The sequence below is a fragment of the Leopardus geoffroyi genome, chromosome A3 (assembly GCF_018350155.1).
Source record: "Leopardus geoffroyi isolate Oge1 chromosome A3, O.geoffroyi_Oge1_pat1.0, whole genome shotgun sequence".
Classification (NCBI taxonomy): Eukaryota; Metazoa; Chordata; class Mammalia; order Carnivora; family Felidae; genus Leopardus; species Leopardus geoffroyi.
Genome location: NC_059336.1, coordinates 135,676,320 through 135,692,638, shown reverse-complemented (window position 1 = coordinate 135,692,638; position 16,319 = coordinate 135,676,320). Strand labels below are relative to the sequence as shown.

The following is a 16,319-nucleotide window of genomic DNA, read 5'->3' as shown; positions in this document are numbered from 1 at the left end:
TAACGATATCCGCACCCTCACCCCCACGCAGGAAAGGGAACCATAGCGAGGCCACGTTCCTCCTTTGCTGTCCTCCTCCCATGTCTGGTGGGGATGAACCGCACTGATTTGGGCTCCCTGCCTTGGCACAGCAGCCCCGTAAGGGGACGCTGTTGTCGTGTACACCTGTGCAGGATCACTGGCAATCAGGGCCAAGGGAGGACTCGGGGATCATGTTCTGCTCCAGCCTTTCCCATGTAGGGAATGAGCCCCAGCCGAGGGAATGGGACTTGCTCAAAGGTGGCTACCTATTGCTGTGTGACAAGCCTCCCCAAATGCACTGGCTTCATATCCTCACGTTCGCCGTGTTCACCATCTGCAGTGTGAACAAGGGCCCACAGAAGGCTTGTCTCGGTCCCCATTGGCATTAGCCGGGATAGAAGTTCCTTCAGTGTCCTTCAGTTCCTTCGGGGTAGTTGGACACAGCAGGGCCCTGGCTGGTGCTGGATCTGGAGCTCCTAACCGTGTCTGTCCACGTGGCCTGAACTTCTAACCACATGGCAGCTAGTGGCAAGCGTGAGCCCCCCAGGACAGAGCGAGGGCAAGATGGGAGCTGTGTCCCCCTTTCTCCTGGAGCCTGGGCAGTCACACCTTATCACGTGTGCCTGTTCATTCAGACGGAGAGAGTTACATGTCCCTGGGGGGGGTCCTGGGCAGCACTGAGATCCTGGTAACAGTCATTAACAGGACTAAAGAAATACACTTGAGAAAGAATCCAAGACACAAGGGTCCATACCCTGCGCTAGCCTGAAACCCCTTTCTACCAGCTCCTTTTTGGCTCCTGAGTGCCCGCTCCGAGCTAGGTCGCGAAGCCACTCGGGTGCCCCCGATCGCAGGAACTGAGCGGGAGAACTGAACAGAAGCATGCGCTGTGTAGGGTCCCAAGGAGACATCTTCTCTGTGGTGCGAGAAGCTCCCGGAATGGATAAGGTCATAGCTACAGAAGTAGAGGGTGTCCACAGGTTAGTGTTAGATTTGGGAAAAACGGTAAAACACTTGCGAACCAGTGTCAAAACGAAGAAAAGATAAATCACAAAACACGCAAAGTAGGGGAAGTGGGAGGGGGTGGGGCCACGGTGTGTGGGCTGGACTCACCGAGGGGCACTGTGGGAAGTGGGGAGGGGTGGCGCCAAGGCCTGTGGGTTGGACTCACCGAGGGGCACTGTGGGAAGTGGGGAGGGGTGGAGCCAAGGCCTGTGGGCTGGACTCACCGAGGGGCACTGTGGGAAGGGGTGGAGCCAAGGCCTGTGGGCTGGACTCACCCAGGGAGTCTGTGCGTGGAGGCTAGAGCCGCGCGGGAGAGATGTTCGTGTGCAGAGGACGCCCCAGCTGTTCCTGAGCCTTCGGTGTTGACAGTGAGGACCACCGCCAGCACAAGGTAGAGACCACCCACCGCCGGAGGCTCTTGGGCGTTCGTGGCTCCTTCTTAGGGTGAAGCATCGGGTGAAAGCTTAGTCCTCATTTCCCGTGTGCGTCTCCCGCCCTTTGAGCCGCTGGGGCCGTGGGTTCCCTTCCCCTTCACACAGGCTCCTGCTTGGGGCCCACTTCCCCGCAGGCTTCTTACTGATCCCGGGGTGGGGTGGGGGGAGTCTCACTTTGTGTTAGTGCAAAGCTTCTTGAGCAGAAATGGGTTTTCCTGTCCCCCTTCAGCTCATCTCTGAAATGTCCGCGAAGTGTTGGTGAGGCGCCTGGGGTGGTGGTTGATCGATGCCCGGACACCCCAGACACCCCACCCCAGCAGGTGGGACCCTGTTTCCAGGGCCTGGCGACGCCTTCCTGCTCTCCACTCACTGGCCTGCGGGACCGCGGTCCTGCCAAACCCCGGTGTCCTCCTGATCTCCCCGGCTCTCTCTTTCCTCTGTCCCAGTCTGGCTCATGGAGATTCTACTCCCTTTGTCTATAGCCAAGGTCAGGGTCACGTCCTCCGTGACACCCCCCTCCCCCCCCCCCCCCCCCCCCCCGCCGCCGCAACTGTTACCAGAGCCCCCCTCCCTCACCCCGGGCGAACATTTGTTTCAACATCCATCACTTATGGCGACCCCTCTTGTTTTCCCCTCTCCAGCGTGTGGCTTAACTCTTAAGAGAGATAGACTGTCCTCCATAGTTGGGACTTGTTTTGCTCATCTTTGTGGCCCTACGCCCCAGCTCCATGCCTGAGCCAGAAAGATGCTCCAGAAATCAACCTGGTTGAAAGTGTGGTCGATTGATTTGGCTTTCTTGTGACTAGTTCACGGCCTTCCTACTCAAAGCCAGCCATCTTTGGAGGGACCTTTGTCCTTGTTCACTCAGCTACTTTTCCCTTTGGGTGGGACAGGAAGCAGAGGGGCCTGTCCGGCTGGCCCATTTTCTCCAGGAATCCTGCAGGAGCTGCTGGTGTCCTGGTGGGGGCCTGATGGCGGCTGGGGACTGTTCAGAGAAATCGCACTTGGCTGTCGTCGGGAGGCGCTGTGACTCGTTTCCTGTCTGGGGGAAACAAAAAGGCTCCTGTTAAGAAAAGTGGACTCTGGACCTGGAGCAGGTGTGTTGGAAGGAGCAGGGGCAGGAGTGTTGGTGTGACAGAGTGACAGGTGAAGGGGGCAGCACTTGAGCAGACACCCACCCTGCCTGGACACCCCCAGCTTCTCCTGGGCTCATCTTTGTCCGCCTGTTAGATCACCTCCAGGGGCCCGCCTGGTCCTCAGGCTTCTCCCATCTCTCCTGCCACCTTGTCTGTCCTCTGTGCTATGCAGGGCTGACCCATGTGGCCTCCCTGCAGCACTTTGAGGGAAGCCCAGCAGACATCGATCAAACGTATTTCAGGAGCTCATAGGACTGCAAGGCGGAGGGAGATGTGAGAAGCACAGAAGTATTTCTTGTTGATTATTTAGGCTGGAAGATTTGAGGAAAACTACGGAAAGCGGGGCAAATAATTCTAACCATAAAGTTTCTGAAATGGGAGGCTGCAGAAAAGACTTGTGGCGTGTAGGGCCATGAAACAGGGGCCCAGAATGTGACCCTAGGGACAGGATGGGGGTGCCTGGAGGTTCAGTGCAGCGGATGGGAAGCTGGGGCAGAGTAGTGATTGAGCCTGGAGAAGACCCCCCAGTGTCATGCTTTGACTTAAAAACTGTGGCACTAGGGAGCCACAGCAGGCTTAAGAGCAGCAGAGTAGAATGCATAGATGGGATACAACCTGAAGACTTCTCATCCTGGCATTCCTGGTCCCTCAGGACCAGGGTCTTACTCCAGCCCCACCTGCTCCTGTCCCCCGCCTATCACATACCCAGGCTGTAGCGCATTCTGAACCATGGCTTTGGAGTTTTAACTTGACTGAGACCTGTAGGTGGAAACACACAGCGCCCTTCAAGCCGTCAAGTACTTGTACACACCCACACATGTATCCTACCTGCTCGATGTGTTCTGTTTACTAAAGTTCTGGTCTTGACCCCCAGACTGCTTCACCATCCCCCAGACGGGTCAGGTGCTGCCCTGAGGCACACAGATGGCACGTCGCTTGGAGCTTCTGCCCGCGGTTGGCTTCCTCAGCTCCTTAGGGAAGTGCCTCTCTGTCGGCCGCTCGGGGCCTTGCCCGACACAGACCTCCGCAGTACTGCAGACGTGGCCCTGAAGGCAGTGCCCTGTGACTCCTGTGTGTAGGGGCTGTGGTTGAAAGCCCAGTGTCATCTCTTGCTGGACGAGGTTCCTGCTCCTTTGCGTTTCCTGCCTTTCCATAGGAAGTTCGGTAAAATTATTTTAAGGGATCGTTTGTGAGAATTGTGGTGTGCTTCCTTGTGACGATTGCAGGCTGCCCTCGATATTGTGGTGGGAGTAAAAACATTAGATGCCAAACACGTTTTACCTAGTGTTCTGCCAGATGAATGGAAAAACGCGTCTTTGTCGCGTAGAGGTTTTATACAATTCCGTTTTGTCCCGAGCGATGTCCTTGTTGTAATTTCATTCGGCAGGGTCTCCTTGAGGAACGGCACCTTTGCAAACAGGAAGGAGGAGCGGGGTGGTGTCGGCTGTGGCTGCAGGGGTGGAGACGTGGCCTGCTCCTTACTAAGCTGCGGACGCCTGGGTGTGAGCAGCCGGGGGTGGACAGCTGTGCTCTGCCCTTGGCCCCCGCTCGTCACTTTACACAGGGTTGCTGTGAACTGTGGTGCCTTTGCTAGTGCTGGCCCCGAACTCAGCCGTTGTGTGCCTTTCCTCTGCATGACGTAAGTCTACTTCCTTGGGACGCCAGCACCTGACGGGGGAGGAGGGCCCTCTCCACACGGGCTCCTCCTTCCCCTCTGAGCTGGGAAGCGTCACCGTCTTCGTGCTCAGGGACACCCCACAGTGAAGGGAGAGCTCACTTTTACTTACTTATTAATTTATTTTTAAATGTTTATTTTTGAGAGAGGGAGAGAACGATCAGGGGAGGGGCAGAGAGAGAGGACAGAGGACCCCAAGCAGGCCTCCAGGTTCCGAGCCGTCAGCCCAGAGCCTGCCGCGGGGCTTGAACCCACGAACCATGAGATCATGAGCTGAGTCACAGTTGGATGCTCAACCCGCTGAGCCACCCGGACGACCCGGGAGAGCTCACTTTTAGCCACAGGATGGCGTTTAGTAGCCAGCTGATGGCCGGTCTCTGCGTTCATGTGTGTGCGTGGAGGCGTGCCGCTGACGCCCTCTGAGTCCAGGCTGACGGGTGGGAGTCCTGTTCCACAGACACCCCTGTCCTGGGAGCCTCATGCAGGGCCAGTACTTTTCCCAGAGCTCAGTGAGCGAGACACGCACTGTCTCCTGTACTTGCCCAGGATGCCCGGTCCCTTCTGTCTTAAACAAGTTTCGAGACCGTTCTAATCGCTGTTGGCCACAGATTTTGCACTGGGGAAACGAGAGCACTGGGCTGGACTGTAATCTAGGGGCCAAAATGACTTCCTCATCCTGTGTTTGTAGGGAGGTGGGACCAGCCCTTGTGACAACAAGGAGCCCTCCTGGTGTGCTCCCTGCCCCTCCTGTGACCACGTGGCCCTGCCCGTGTCGCAGCCCCATTGACCTCCCAGCAGAGGCATCTCATGCCGCTCGCTGTCCCCACGTGGGTGCCTGGTGGACATTTCGGACAGGACGTGTATGGGCAGAACTGAGGTTTTCCCTTCAAGCCCCCTCCATTGTGGGAAGTGCCCTGCTGGCCTCCATGGCCCTCAGACGAAAGGCCCCAGTGACCTGGACCCCCCACTTCCTCAGGGGCTTGCTCCCCTCCAGCCAGTGTGTTTCTCTTCTGCTCCCTGAACCCCACTCCCAGGTCCCTCCCTGTCTGCTTTCCCCGGCGGCACCCCTGCCCTGTGCTCGTGGAAATGTGTCTGTTCACCCGGCTGTGGCTGGCCCTCCTCCCCGTGGAACACGCTATCTGGGTCCCCAGAGCCCACGGTGCGGAGGTGGAACGTGGGTGCACCCGGAATCCTCCGGAGCCAGGAGATGAAGAGAGGGAATCGAGGAGACGTCTGTCTAGAGGATGCAGGCAGCCCTTTGGGGGCCACCCTGAGCCCGTGCCGAGGGATCTGCGTCTCCCGTGTGCCCCTCCCAGCTTGCAGACCTGGAGGGAGGTGGGAGAATCAGTGCATCTGTCCCCTGCCACCTGCTTCTGCCCCCACTCCTCCCCGCCCTCCTCCCTCTCCACTCGGGGGCTCCCGACACTGAGTTCCTTCTGATTCTCCTACAATCCTGTGCTCACTTCAGCAGCACATAGACTAAAATCCCACAGTCCTGATGCTCTTCCTTGTCAGGGGCTGGGGTAGGCGCCCCCAGAATTCCCGTGTTGCAGCCTAAGCCCAGGTGTCTCAGAACATGACCGTATCCGGAGATGGACCCTCAGAGAGCCGATGAAGTTACAGTGGGGCTGTTGGGTGGGCCCCAATCCAGTATGACTGGTGTCCCTATTAGAAGAGATGGGGACACAGACCAGCACAGAGGGACGGCTGTGTGAGGATGCAGAAGGTGGCCGTCTGTGAGCCCAGAGAGAGGCCTGGGGAGAAACCAGCCCTGCCCACACCTGGGTCTCAGGCTTCTTGCCCCCGAGGACTGTGGAAGAAAGACAGACGTCCAGTGTTTGGGCCCCGTCTGTGGTGCGTGGTTATGGTGGCCTTTGAGATGGCCTTGTCTTCTGCACACAGGTGGTGGGATGGCTTCATTCCCTTGCTCACTGTGCTCCGTCCCTGGGAGACAGTCACTCGTTTGAACATCTGGGTGCTAATGGTCCTGAAATCTGCTGGCTTCTCCCCAGAGCCCAAGATTCACGTCCCCACTGCCTCCTCCATATCTCCATGTGGGTGCCCGCGGGTCTCCCAGACTCGGAACGTCCAAATGGAGCTCACTGTTCTTCTCGTTACCAAGATGGCACGTCCATCCCCCTCAAGCCAAAACTGAGTGCACGGTTCTTGGAGGCCTTCAGGTGTTGCTGATTTTGCTTTCTGAACACCCTCTGCGTCTGTGCCTCTTCTGGTCACTGTCCTCCCTCCCACCTGCCCGGCCTGCTGTGAGTCCTGTGGCTCCTAGCTGCATCTTCCCTACTGTGGACCCGTCCTCCACAAAGCCCCTGGAACTCACCCCCTTGGTTTCTCAACGGGATGAGTGCTCAACTTGCGAGCAGGGATCCTGAGCGCTCCGTTCTGGCCTTGCCGGACCCCGCCCGGATGTCCTGCCTGCACACGTCTGTGTTTCCTGTTTCCTGTACCATCCTACAGCCGGCCTGAAATTCTCTCTTCCTGATGCCTCAGCCCGTGCACACCTGGCTCACACCTGCTGTTCCTGCCACGTCCCTAAGGAGGCCACCCTGAACTTCCCAGCACCTGTTTTCTGAGTCTCGAATCTGCTTCTGCCCAGAACTCTTCAGCCCTTTGTCACTGCTTGGGCTGCCTGCCCTCCTGCTGGGCCCCCATCTTTCAGAGAACAAATCGCCCTGCACCCCACAGTTCAGAACAACAGATATTCATTAAGCTGAGAAGTGAGGAGCTGTTACAAAGGGTGGGCAGGAGAGAGCGGAGCCGTCACCTAGCGCCTGGCTAGACTCCACACAGCCCCCACGCTTACCTTGTGGCTTCCCCTGCCTCAAGGGCACGCCTCCACCCACTTGATAGTCATTTAACAGCAGCCTACCTGGCAGGGGGTGTTTGCTTCCTGCGGTGTAAACACTCCCATCCTGGCTATTTCAAGCTGCCCCCGTGGTGGCACTGAAGGGAGAATTGGGGGGAGACCTGTGAGCGACCACAGCCCTCGCTCCCTTATTCCTGTCATTGTCCCAGCCTCTCCCACATCTAGCGTGTGGTGTGCTGGGTGGGCCTCGATGTCATGTTCAAATGCCAAGTGTCAGAGAATTAAAGGGGTTCCATACATTCACCTTATTGCATCTTTGATTTTGGCATATAGTTCCTAAGGGCTGGAGTGTGGTTTATAGAACTCTCTGGAGGAGAGGATTCAAAACGTACCAGTTTCTGTTCATCTGGGTCAGTCTCCTAAATGTCTGTTGCCTGTTTGTTACAGCAGATGCACTGGTCTGTGCACAGAGGCTTATACTGGTCACAGAACCTATGTTATACTCTGAAGATACAGTCCGAATTTGAGAAGCCATACTTTAAAAATTTTTTTTTTAATTTTCTTTAACGTTTATTTATTGTTCAGAGACAGGGAATGAATGGGGGAGGTGCAGAGAGGGAATCCAAAGCAGGCTCCAGGCTCTGAACTGTCAGCATAGAGCCTGACGTGGGGCTCGAACTCATAAACTGTGAGATCATGTCCTGAGCCGAAGTCGGACGCTCGACCGACTGAGCCACCCAGGCACCCCCAAAAAAATTTGAAAAAATATTTTTTTTAATGTTTATTTTTGAAAGAGGGAGAGACAGAGTGCAAAGAGGGGAGGAGCAGAGAGAGGGAGACACAGAATCTGAAGCAGGCTCCAGGCTCTGAGCTGTCAGCACAGAGCCCAATGCAGGGCTCGAATCCACAGACCGTGAGATCATGACCTGAGCTGAAGTTGGACGCTTAACCGACTGAACCACCCAGGCGCCCCTAAAATTTTTTTTTAATGTTTATTTATTTTTGAGAGAGAGACAGCATGAGCAGGGGAGAGGTAGAGAGAGAGGGAGACACAGAATCCGAAGCAGGCTCCAGGCTCTGAGCTGTCAGCACAGAGCCATATGTGGGTCTCGAACTCACTAACTGTGAGATTGTGACCGGAGCCAAAGTCGGACGCTCAACTGATGGAGCCACCCAGGTGGCCCGAGAAGCTGTACCTTTAAGTCTCAGAGTTTGCCAGGATGAACAACGTTCTGCTGTGAGTCTCTCCACAGCCTGGAACTGTTTACTCATCTGTATCACCTGTAGTATACAGTCTAGTGCCTCTCACACGTTTATAACACGCTCACCGATTACTTCTGTTTTGTGATATTTGCATCCTGTCTGCTTCGTTACTGGTAGCTGCTTTCCTTCTGGCAATGTCTGCATCCTGTCACTGATCCGCAGGAGGCTGGGTGACTAACCTTGCTTACTACATGGCATGCGAAGCAAGAGGCAGGATAAACGGGGTAGAAACTAGGATGTGTTATTGGCCAGGAAGGTGAGCATTTGGTCAAGGATTTTGATACGTTTCCGATTGCAGAGTGTCCCTTCTTTGGGATGGACAGTACGTTCCAAGTAGTGGAGATGGCTCCAGGGCCTTCCAAGTAACAGCTTTCTGGGTGTTTTCATGTTTTCTAAAATATCAGCATGCACGTGATTTTAACAAAGCCTGATCTGATTTCACATCTCATAATTCCACCGTCGACATTATGTTCAGACAAATGGACTTCGCCAACTGGGCAGAAAGCATGGCTTCCTAGCATTTGCAGTATAATTTATGAGTGCAGTGCGATGCATGTGTGACGGTTTTCAGGCAGAAATCTAAGTGAAGGTTCCTTTCTTTGAGTGCTATAGCCTGGCATCCTCTTTCAGAGCTTATAATGACCTTTAGAGTTCTTTTTATCTCACATGTTTATTTTGTATTTGAAAAAAATGAGGCGCAGAGAGGAGGGAACACGAAAAGTCAGAATTAGAACAGAGTGCCCGGACCGGTCATGTATTTATCATTGTGAACACTAGATGGCACTGTGACTCTGTCATCAGGTTTCAGTTCTTCATTGTCCTCTGCTTGGGATGGGGGGGGGGGCGGGGGGAGAGGGGGGTGGCGAATGTTGGAGGCTGTCAAAATAGGAACACCCTGCTTTCCTGACCAGCCACACTGTCTGACTTAGATGACAACGTGTGTACATTTGAGGCTTATTCTTCTTGGCACCTGCTCATACCGAGGCATAAGCATGTGTTATAAAACAAAGTCAGAACCTGTAACAGTTCTAAAAGCAGTGCTGGGTTTTAAACTCTGGGAGTAACACAGGTCTGGTTCCTTTTCTCGAGTTCTCCCGTCTTATCCTAGTCTTTCCTGTACGCTAACCACCTCCTTATCTTTGTAATCTCAGGCATGTCCCACTGGCAGCCTTCCTTCCCATTAGCAGATGCAGGTGTCTGACCGTTGGACTCCCTTTCTACCTGGAGCCTGATGGCAGTTTCTGTAAAATGTATTGTTGTCGGTTGATGAAGTCTCAGTCTCTTTCCACTGAACTGGTGCTCCTCAAGGGCCATGATCTGATGTGTCTCTGTATTTGTAAGCCCTCATACAGTGTCTGGCTCAGGGGAGACTTGTTTGTTAACTGGGTGTATCAATGGATGGTAGTTTGGGTCCTTAGGTGGAAGGAGGTGGAAGAGGAAAGGGAGAGGACGAAAAAGAAATGAAAGGGCAGGGGATGTGACAGGAAGCAAGTACTGATGGCTAGGTGGACAAATGGATGCATGGATGGATGAGTAGATGGATGAAGGATAGACTGATAGGTGGATGGGGGATAGGATAGGTGATGGATGATCGTTTGATATATGTAGGTATGGGTGGATGGCTGAGTGGATAAATGGGTTGGGTGGATGGATAAATGGATGACGGATGGGTCGATGGTGGGTGGATGATGGGTGGATGGGGGCATAGGATGGGTGATGGGTGATCGTTTGATGGATGGATGGCTGAGTGGAAAGATGGGTTGGGTGGATGGATGAATGGGTGGGTGGGTAGATGAGTAGTAGATGCAGGATGGGTAGACAATGGGTAGATGGATGGGTGGATGGATGGGTGATGGATGAATGGCTAGATGGTAGGTGGGTGGCTGGGTAGATGCATAAATGAATGACACATGAGTAGATGACGGGAGGATGGATGGTTGTGTGGTTTATATTTCAGTCGTGGAACCTACAGACTAGCCACCTTACCCTCTGCTCCTATGTTTCCTTCTTGCAGGTCGTGGGCATTTTTGCTGGATTTGGGCTCCTGCTGTTGGTGGCCTCGCCTTTCCTGCTCTTGGCCACTCCGTTTGTACTTTGCTGCAAGTGCAAGTGCAGTAAAGGTGACGATGACCCATTACCCACCTAGAGGAAGGCGCGATGCTGGAACGAGACCCCTGCCTCCGAGAAGCGTGGCCCGCCCCCACCCCACCCCGCCGCCCCCCTCACTAAACATCTTTCTTGCCTTATGTGCCCCATAGAGCTTCACAGTGTCACGCTGGATGCCGTGATTTCAGGGACTGATGTCAGAGCGCTTGCCGAGGCCCCGGGTGCGGTCACCTGGGCATGGGGAAGGCAGGCTGCAGTGGGTAGGGTGCGTCCCCACACAATCGATCTCTGCCGACTTGACAAGGGAGGCGCTGTGCAAGGCACCCCGGGCAGTTTTCTCCCAGTGGCGATAGACTAGGAGTGTCTGGTGGCTGCTTCAGAGACCTTCTTGTGCAAAATGCTGTCCGTCTCCTCCTTGGCGTCCTGATGGTGCCATGTTTTTGAGAGAAGGAGTCTTTTAAGGATTACAACTCACTTCAGGCAGAATCCAAGAATTCTGACTTGAGAAAAGCACTCTGTTTATGACAACTGTTTTTATTACTAATGGCATTTAGTAAAATCCTTTTTAGAAGGTGTCTTTTTGTTTTTCCAACTGAGTAGTGAAAAATCAACAAGGTGCATCTAAACCATCCTATGCCTTTCTTGAAATGTGCATTTCGAGAAGTTACTGTTCAAATGACTTTTCTGGCTCGGCCACTTTTCAGGAGATTTAGAAAGCCTTATGCGCTCTTTGTGTTTTTCTTGAAACCTGTGACGACGTTTTGAACACCGTAAGCGGTGTGCTGTTAGAAACGCGCTTTCTATATTGTTGCGTTTCTTTGACGATACTGACGTGTTTAAAGGAGTATCTTCGTCACTAGATTTTCCTTTTGTTTTTTCTCTCTTTGGTGATTCAGCTCAGCTCATGGGGCTTATCTCTTCTCATCCAGGTATGAGCAGATATTTTGCAATGTCTTTGGAAACCAAATGTTTGACTCGGGAATGGCTCTGCGGAGAATCAGTATGTTTTGGCTGCTTGCCCCAGCCTCCTCGCGCAGACAGTAAGGAGCGAATAGTGCGATTGATCCTCTTAGGCAGGGCTTCCTGGCAGGACTGGAGCACTCCCCTGGGGCCTGGGGGACAAGCTTCCTGATTTTCAGTTGTTTAAATGACTTAAGTTATTTTGGAGAAATCCTGTTACCTTACAGAGTTCCGAGTCCCGTTGCTAACCATTTTGCCCCGCTGAAAACACCTTCCCTTTCACTTAGGGGGTTGTACCACTCGGTCTCTCCTAGGCCGTGTGTGACTGTTACCATGGCAGCAGAACGCACGGATGACTAAGACACACGTTGCTCCATCCGTTGAGTTTAAAACGCAGAGAACGCGTCTTTACAGAGAGTTGGCTCCCCTATGGCCTTTGAGGCCACCTGTGCTTTTAAGGAGCAAACCGATTACATTGAACTGGGGGGCCTCTGAAATAACAGAAAGGCAATTGTTGTCGATTTATTATCGCGGAACTTTTTAAAACTTATTACACATTCCACAAAGGAGTGAAACGGAAAATCTGACGTGTTTGCTTATTGTGAGCACATTTGTAAAATGTGGCGGGTTTTTTGTGTGTTTGATTCTACCTTTCTGTGTTGGCCTTGGGTCCTGCTTTCCCTCCCCGTGTAGACACTTCTTTGTTTCTTAACATTTGCTAGGTTAGAAGGAACGGCGTCACCTCACTCTTCACCTGTAGTATTTATTATCTTTATGAAACTGAAGCCATTAGGAAGCTAGTCTGTGTCAAAATCACGTTCAGAACATTCTCCTTATGACCACAGCTGAATTCTTACTCAGTAACAAAATAAGAACATGCCTGAGACTGTCTTTTCAATGGAGCCCGGGCAGTGAGTCTCTGTAGCTGGAATTGTTGCGACAGGGCCTTGTGGTAGGTGGCTTTCTGGAGAGGTGACGCTCAGTGAGTCCTGAGGCTCGAGTCAGTAGCCCAGGCTGGGATCAGTGAATGCACTTGTCTAGTGGCACCCTTTAAAATGCCTGTCAGAGGCGGCCGGCTTGCGGCCCTGTTTCCATTTTGATCCAGGAGGGGGCAGGCCTCACCCCATCCCTGTCCTGTGGCACACCGCACAAGTCCCCGCGGTCGTTCCCCTCTCCTCCGAGGTAGGACGGGAGCCTTTGGAAAGGATGCATTCCCTGGGCTAGAGCTCAGGTCTCTATTCCTAGCGGGTTGGGCTGTTCGTCTGTCCCGGAGAAATCTGTGCGCAGGCCCTGCACATTCATAGCCCCCAACACCCTTGTGCCTTTACCCCTGACACGTTTCACGAGCACGTGGTTCGACCCAGGTAGGGACCATGAAGATTCTCGGGCCAGCCGCAGCCACACTGGCACCTGCTTGCTCCCGAGTTTTTGCACCAAGCATGCCTCAATTTGATTTTGTAGTTATACAGCTAAAATCGTCTGTTCCTTGGGAAGATACCAGCAGGATTACAATGGGATCCTTGCATAAACTTGCATTTCCTCCGTGTGACGCTTTTATTTCAGTAGGGAACGCCAACCCCGTTGTTCATGGGGGTGCAGTACTAACCATGCCTGATGTAAAATGTAAACGGAGCCTGGGAAGATGGCCCACGTCTTGGATTTTAACCTTGCCCTCACTCCCTGGTGAAACCTGGGGAGTTCTGCACTTGGTAGTGGGCTGTTACATGGCATAGCTTGTCTTAACTGAAGATGACATTCCCTTTCACGGATGGTCTTCATGCCGACGTTCTGGAAGCACATGTATGTTTACCCCTTTAGAGGCCTTGAAATCCTGGCGAGGAGGGAAGAAGGTCCTCAGGTCATGGCTAACTCAACCGGTGTCCAGTTGGGGTGGCCCTGGAGGGTGCGGGTGACCTGTGGGTCATCCGAGTCCCTCTGACCCCGTTGGGTGGTTTTGCGGGACATGCCTAGTCTGTCAGTCTGGCTGTCATGTCCCCTGCAGCCTGGCCTTCGAGCTTTGCAGCGGTCACAGGAGGCCGGCGCCCTCTGAGGAGGAGTTACTGTAGATGTTCGCGTAGCAGAGATTGACTCAGGACCTGAGCATAATCAGATCCTTGGAAAGCATGACCGGCTGTCCATATCAGTTCTTCCTCACCCCGCGGGAGTGGCTGTAGCCCGTGGAACTGACCTCCACCACCGCTCACACCTTTTGCAAAGGGGAATAAGTTCTCTTTATGGAATATTATTTCATAAAAACCAGTGTGTGTAGGACCAGGCCGGTTCCTTTTTAGAGTCCAGGGCCCATGGGGAAAGGGATCCTCAGAGATCTAAAAATTACTCCAAGATGAGTCTATCTTTTTCATCTATCTTGCTTGCAAAGTTTAAAGTTATTTGAGAAATTGGGAGAAGACATTTTCCCTTGATAGTCTTTAAAAATTAGGAGATTGGAAAGAACCAGGGTGGGCTTTTTGTATATTTCTCAGATTCTCATTTATTAATGAGTCTCCATATATATATATATATATATATATATATATATATATATATATGTATGTGTGTGTGTGTATATACATATATATATATGACACTGAAATCATCAAGGGAAAATATTTTGCATGTCTAAAGCTTCGTGAAGGTCTCTTTAAAAAATACCAAAGCTTGTTTATTCTTTATAATTAACCCAAGCCCTTAGGAAGATAACACAAAATGAAGAGGTTATGACTGGTATTGCCCAAAATGCCACATGGAACGAAGGGCCTGCACCCAAATATAGTTGCTAATGCGTCAGTAGTAGGGGAGCATGCTGTTTTGGTTGATAAAGCCCCACGGGCGCCCTTCTTCCTCCGGTTGGTATAATCTCGTCTTCCACGCTCCTGGGAGCCTTGGGTTAGGGGTAAGTACCAGCCACATGCCTGACCTTTCCTTCATTCTTTGCTCATTTTACCACGGGTGTATTTTTACTCTTGTATAAAATATGCACGAATGGGTCATGCACACGTAGACGGTATGTGTTTGGCAACGGTGGTAAAAACAAAAGTTCGGTTCTCGTTGTTGACATGTCCGTCCATCTTGTGCCACTAACACTGTGATGTATAAAAGAGCTGTTTGAATGCCTTTTAATGTTGTGTTTTGTACTTTGGAATCACATGGAAAAGCTTGATTTGTAATTTCAATACATATTTTAAATGTATTGTGTCTTACATAGTTTGTCTCCCGCCCCCCCCCCCCCCCCTTTAGGAAAGGGATTTTTCTTTTTAAAGAGATTTTGGCTGGAATACAGGTTACTTTTGTAAATCCGGTCTGGCTACATCTTTTGTACACTCTTCGTTGACTCCTGGCCCGGAGGTTGAAAACACGACGATTGGAGGCGGGAGTGAGGGCGGGGCGGGCTCCCGTCACGGGCAGAACCGCTTTCCTCTTCTGAGGTTTTCTCCGTTGGGGGCGTTCACAGCTCCTGGTGCCAAACTGATCTGAGTTGCCGGGTCACTGGGTAAGCGGCCACACATTCCCCTCTCCTCCTTGTGGCTCCGGCCCAGTGACGCAGCATCAGAAAGCATCTCCCTGTTGGCCGCTTCCGTGCCCAAGACGAATATTTACAAGCCTGTCAAGATTTGCGGGCAGCGTCGTAACAATCCATGAGCGTCCTTTTCCTACCAGGAAAAGAAGAATAAATACAGATTCTGCTTGTCTTCATAGTGACTCTGGTAACTCACTTTGAGTTTCATTTGCTGCATTTAAACTTTGTGGGAGAATATATACCTTACTTACATGAAGCAGCAGGCTAAGAATGGGGGACTGTTCCCTGTATTGTGGTTACATTTTCAAAACCATCCTTAGAAGCTTAAGGTGCCGATCAGAGGGGGTGTATTTTGTTAACTGGTGATTTGCTGGCACCCAAGACACTATTCCTAGTCACTGGGAGCTCCCAGTCTGGAGGGGAGGCAGGTCTGCCGTTTGGTGACGAGAATAAGGTGTGGCAAGTGCTACGTGGAGGGCATACGTATGCACCGCACCCGGCAAGGGTGGCAGGTCAGAGGAGGCTGATGGGAAGATGCCGTGTGCGGCCTTGCAGATGAGTAGGCATCAGCTAAGCAAAACTCGGGGCAGGAGCGTTCAAGGGAGTGGCCAGTCCAGGAAGTTGGTCCATCCGGCCCATTGGGGTACCAGTTACCCAAGTGTCCGACCTCGGAGGGCCCAGTGCGTGGAGCCTGGGGACCCAGCTCTAAAGCTGTGGGGAGTGGGTATTGGGCTGCCGTGCAGATTACCGGAGACTGGGGGGCTTAAGCAACAGAAGTTTATTCCCTCGTGGTTTCGGAGGCTGCAAGTCTGCGATCAGCGTGTCACCAGCGTTGCTTCCTTTTGAGGACCGTTGGGCTGGGATGTCTTCCCAGCCTGTCTCCCTGGTCTCTTGTGCTTTGCTGGCACCTCCTTCACCTGCCTTGCCTTGTAGATGCACTGCCCCAGGCTGTCATCCTCACATGGTGTTTTCCTGTGTGTGTGTGTGTGTGTGTGTGTGTGTGTGTGTCTGTGTCCACCTTTCCTCTTTATGAGGACACCAGTCATTGGACTCGGGCCTGCCCTAGTCCACTATGACCTCATCCTCACTCGATCGTCTTCAGAGACCCGATTCCAAGTAAGGTCACAATCACAGGTCTTGGGGGTCAGGACTCCCAGCATCCTTCTTGGGGACACAGTGCAGCCTATAATAGGGAGTATGGTCCACAGGTGGATGGTCCTGCCCTGGCGAGGCCAGTCAGAGGAGACAGACAAGAACAAAAGGTGAGGGGTTGCCCAGCTGGGGTCCAGAAGCCCCTGTTGCTGAAGCTCCCCTCCCCGAAACAGGGCTTCCGCACTCTGGTTGGACTTTGATTCTTTGAGCTAATCTGGAAGGCAGGAAT

At 52.8% G+C, this 16,319-nt stretch overlaps 1 protein-coding gene across 13 annotated transcripts in view; it reads left to right on the top strand.

The window, feature by feature from the left end:
* Positions 1–16,319, top strand: part of RNF144A (ring finger protein 144A) — a 367,937-nt gene that overhangs the window by 111,903 nt on the left and 239,715 nt on the right. For 11 of the 13 annotated variants that reach the window (XM_045447824.1, XM_045447822.1, XM_045447820.1 and 8 more), the window contains one exon: positions 10,370–14,715. The exons of the other annotated variants lie outside the window; for them this stretch is intronic. In XM_045447824.1, coding sequence (XP_045303780.1) covers positions 10,370–10,501 — 132 coding nt within the window. In that variant the 3' untranslated portion in view covers positions 10,502–14,715. Of the gene's footprint in view, positions 1–10,369; positions 14,716–16,319 lie in introns of those variants that run through there. 13 annotated transcript variants of the gene reach the window in all.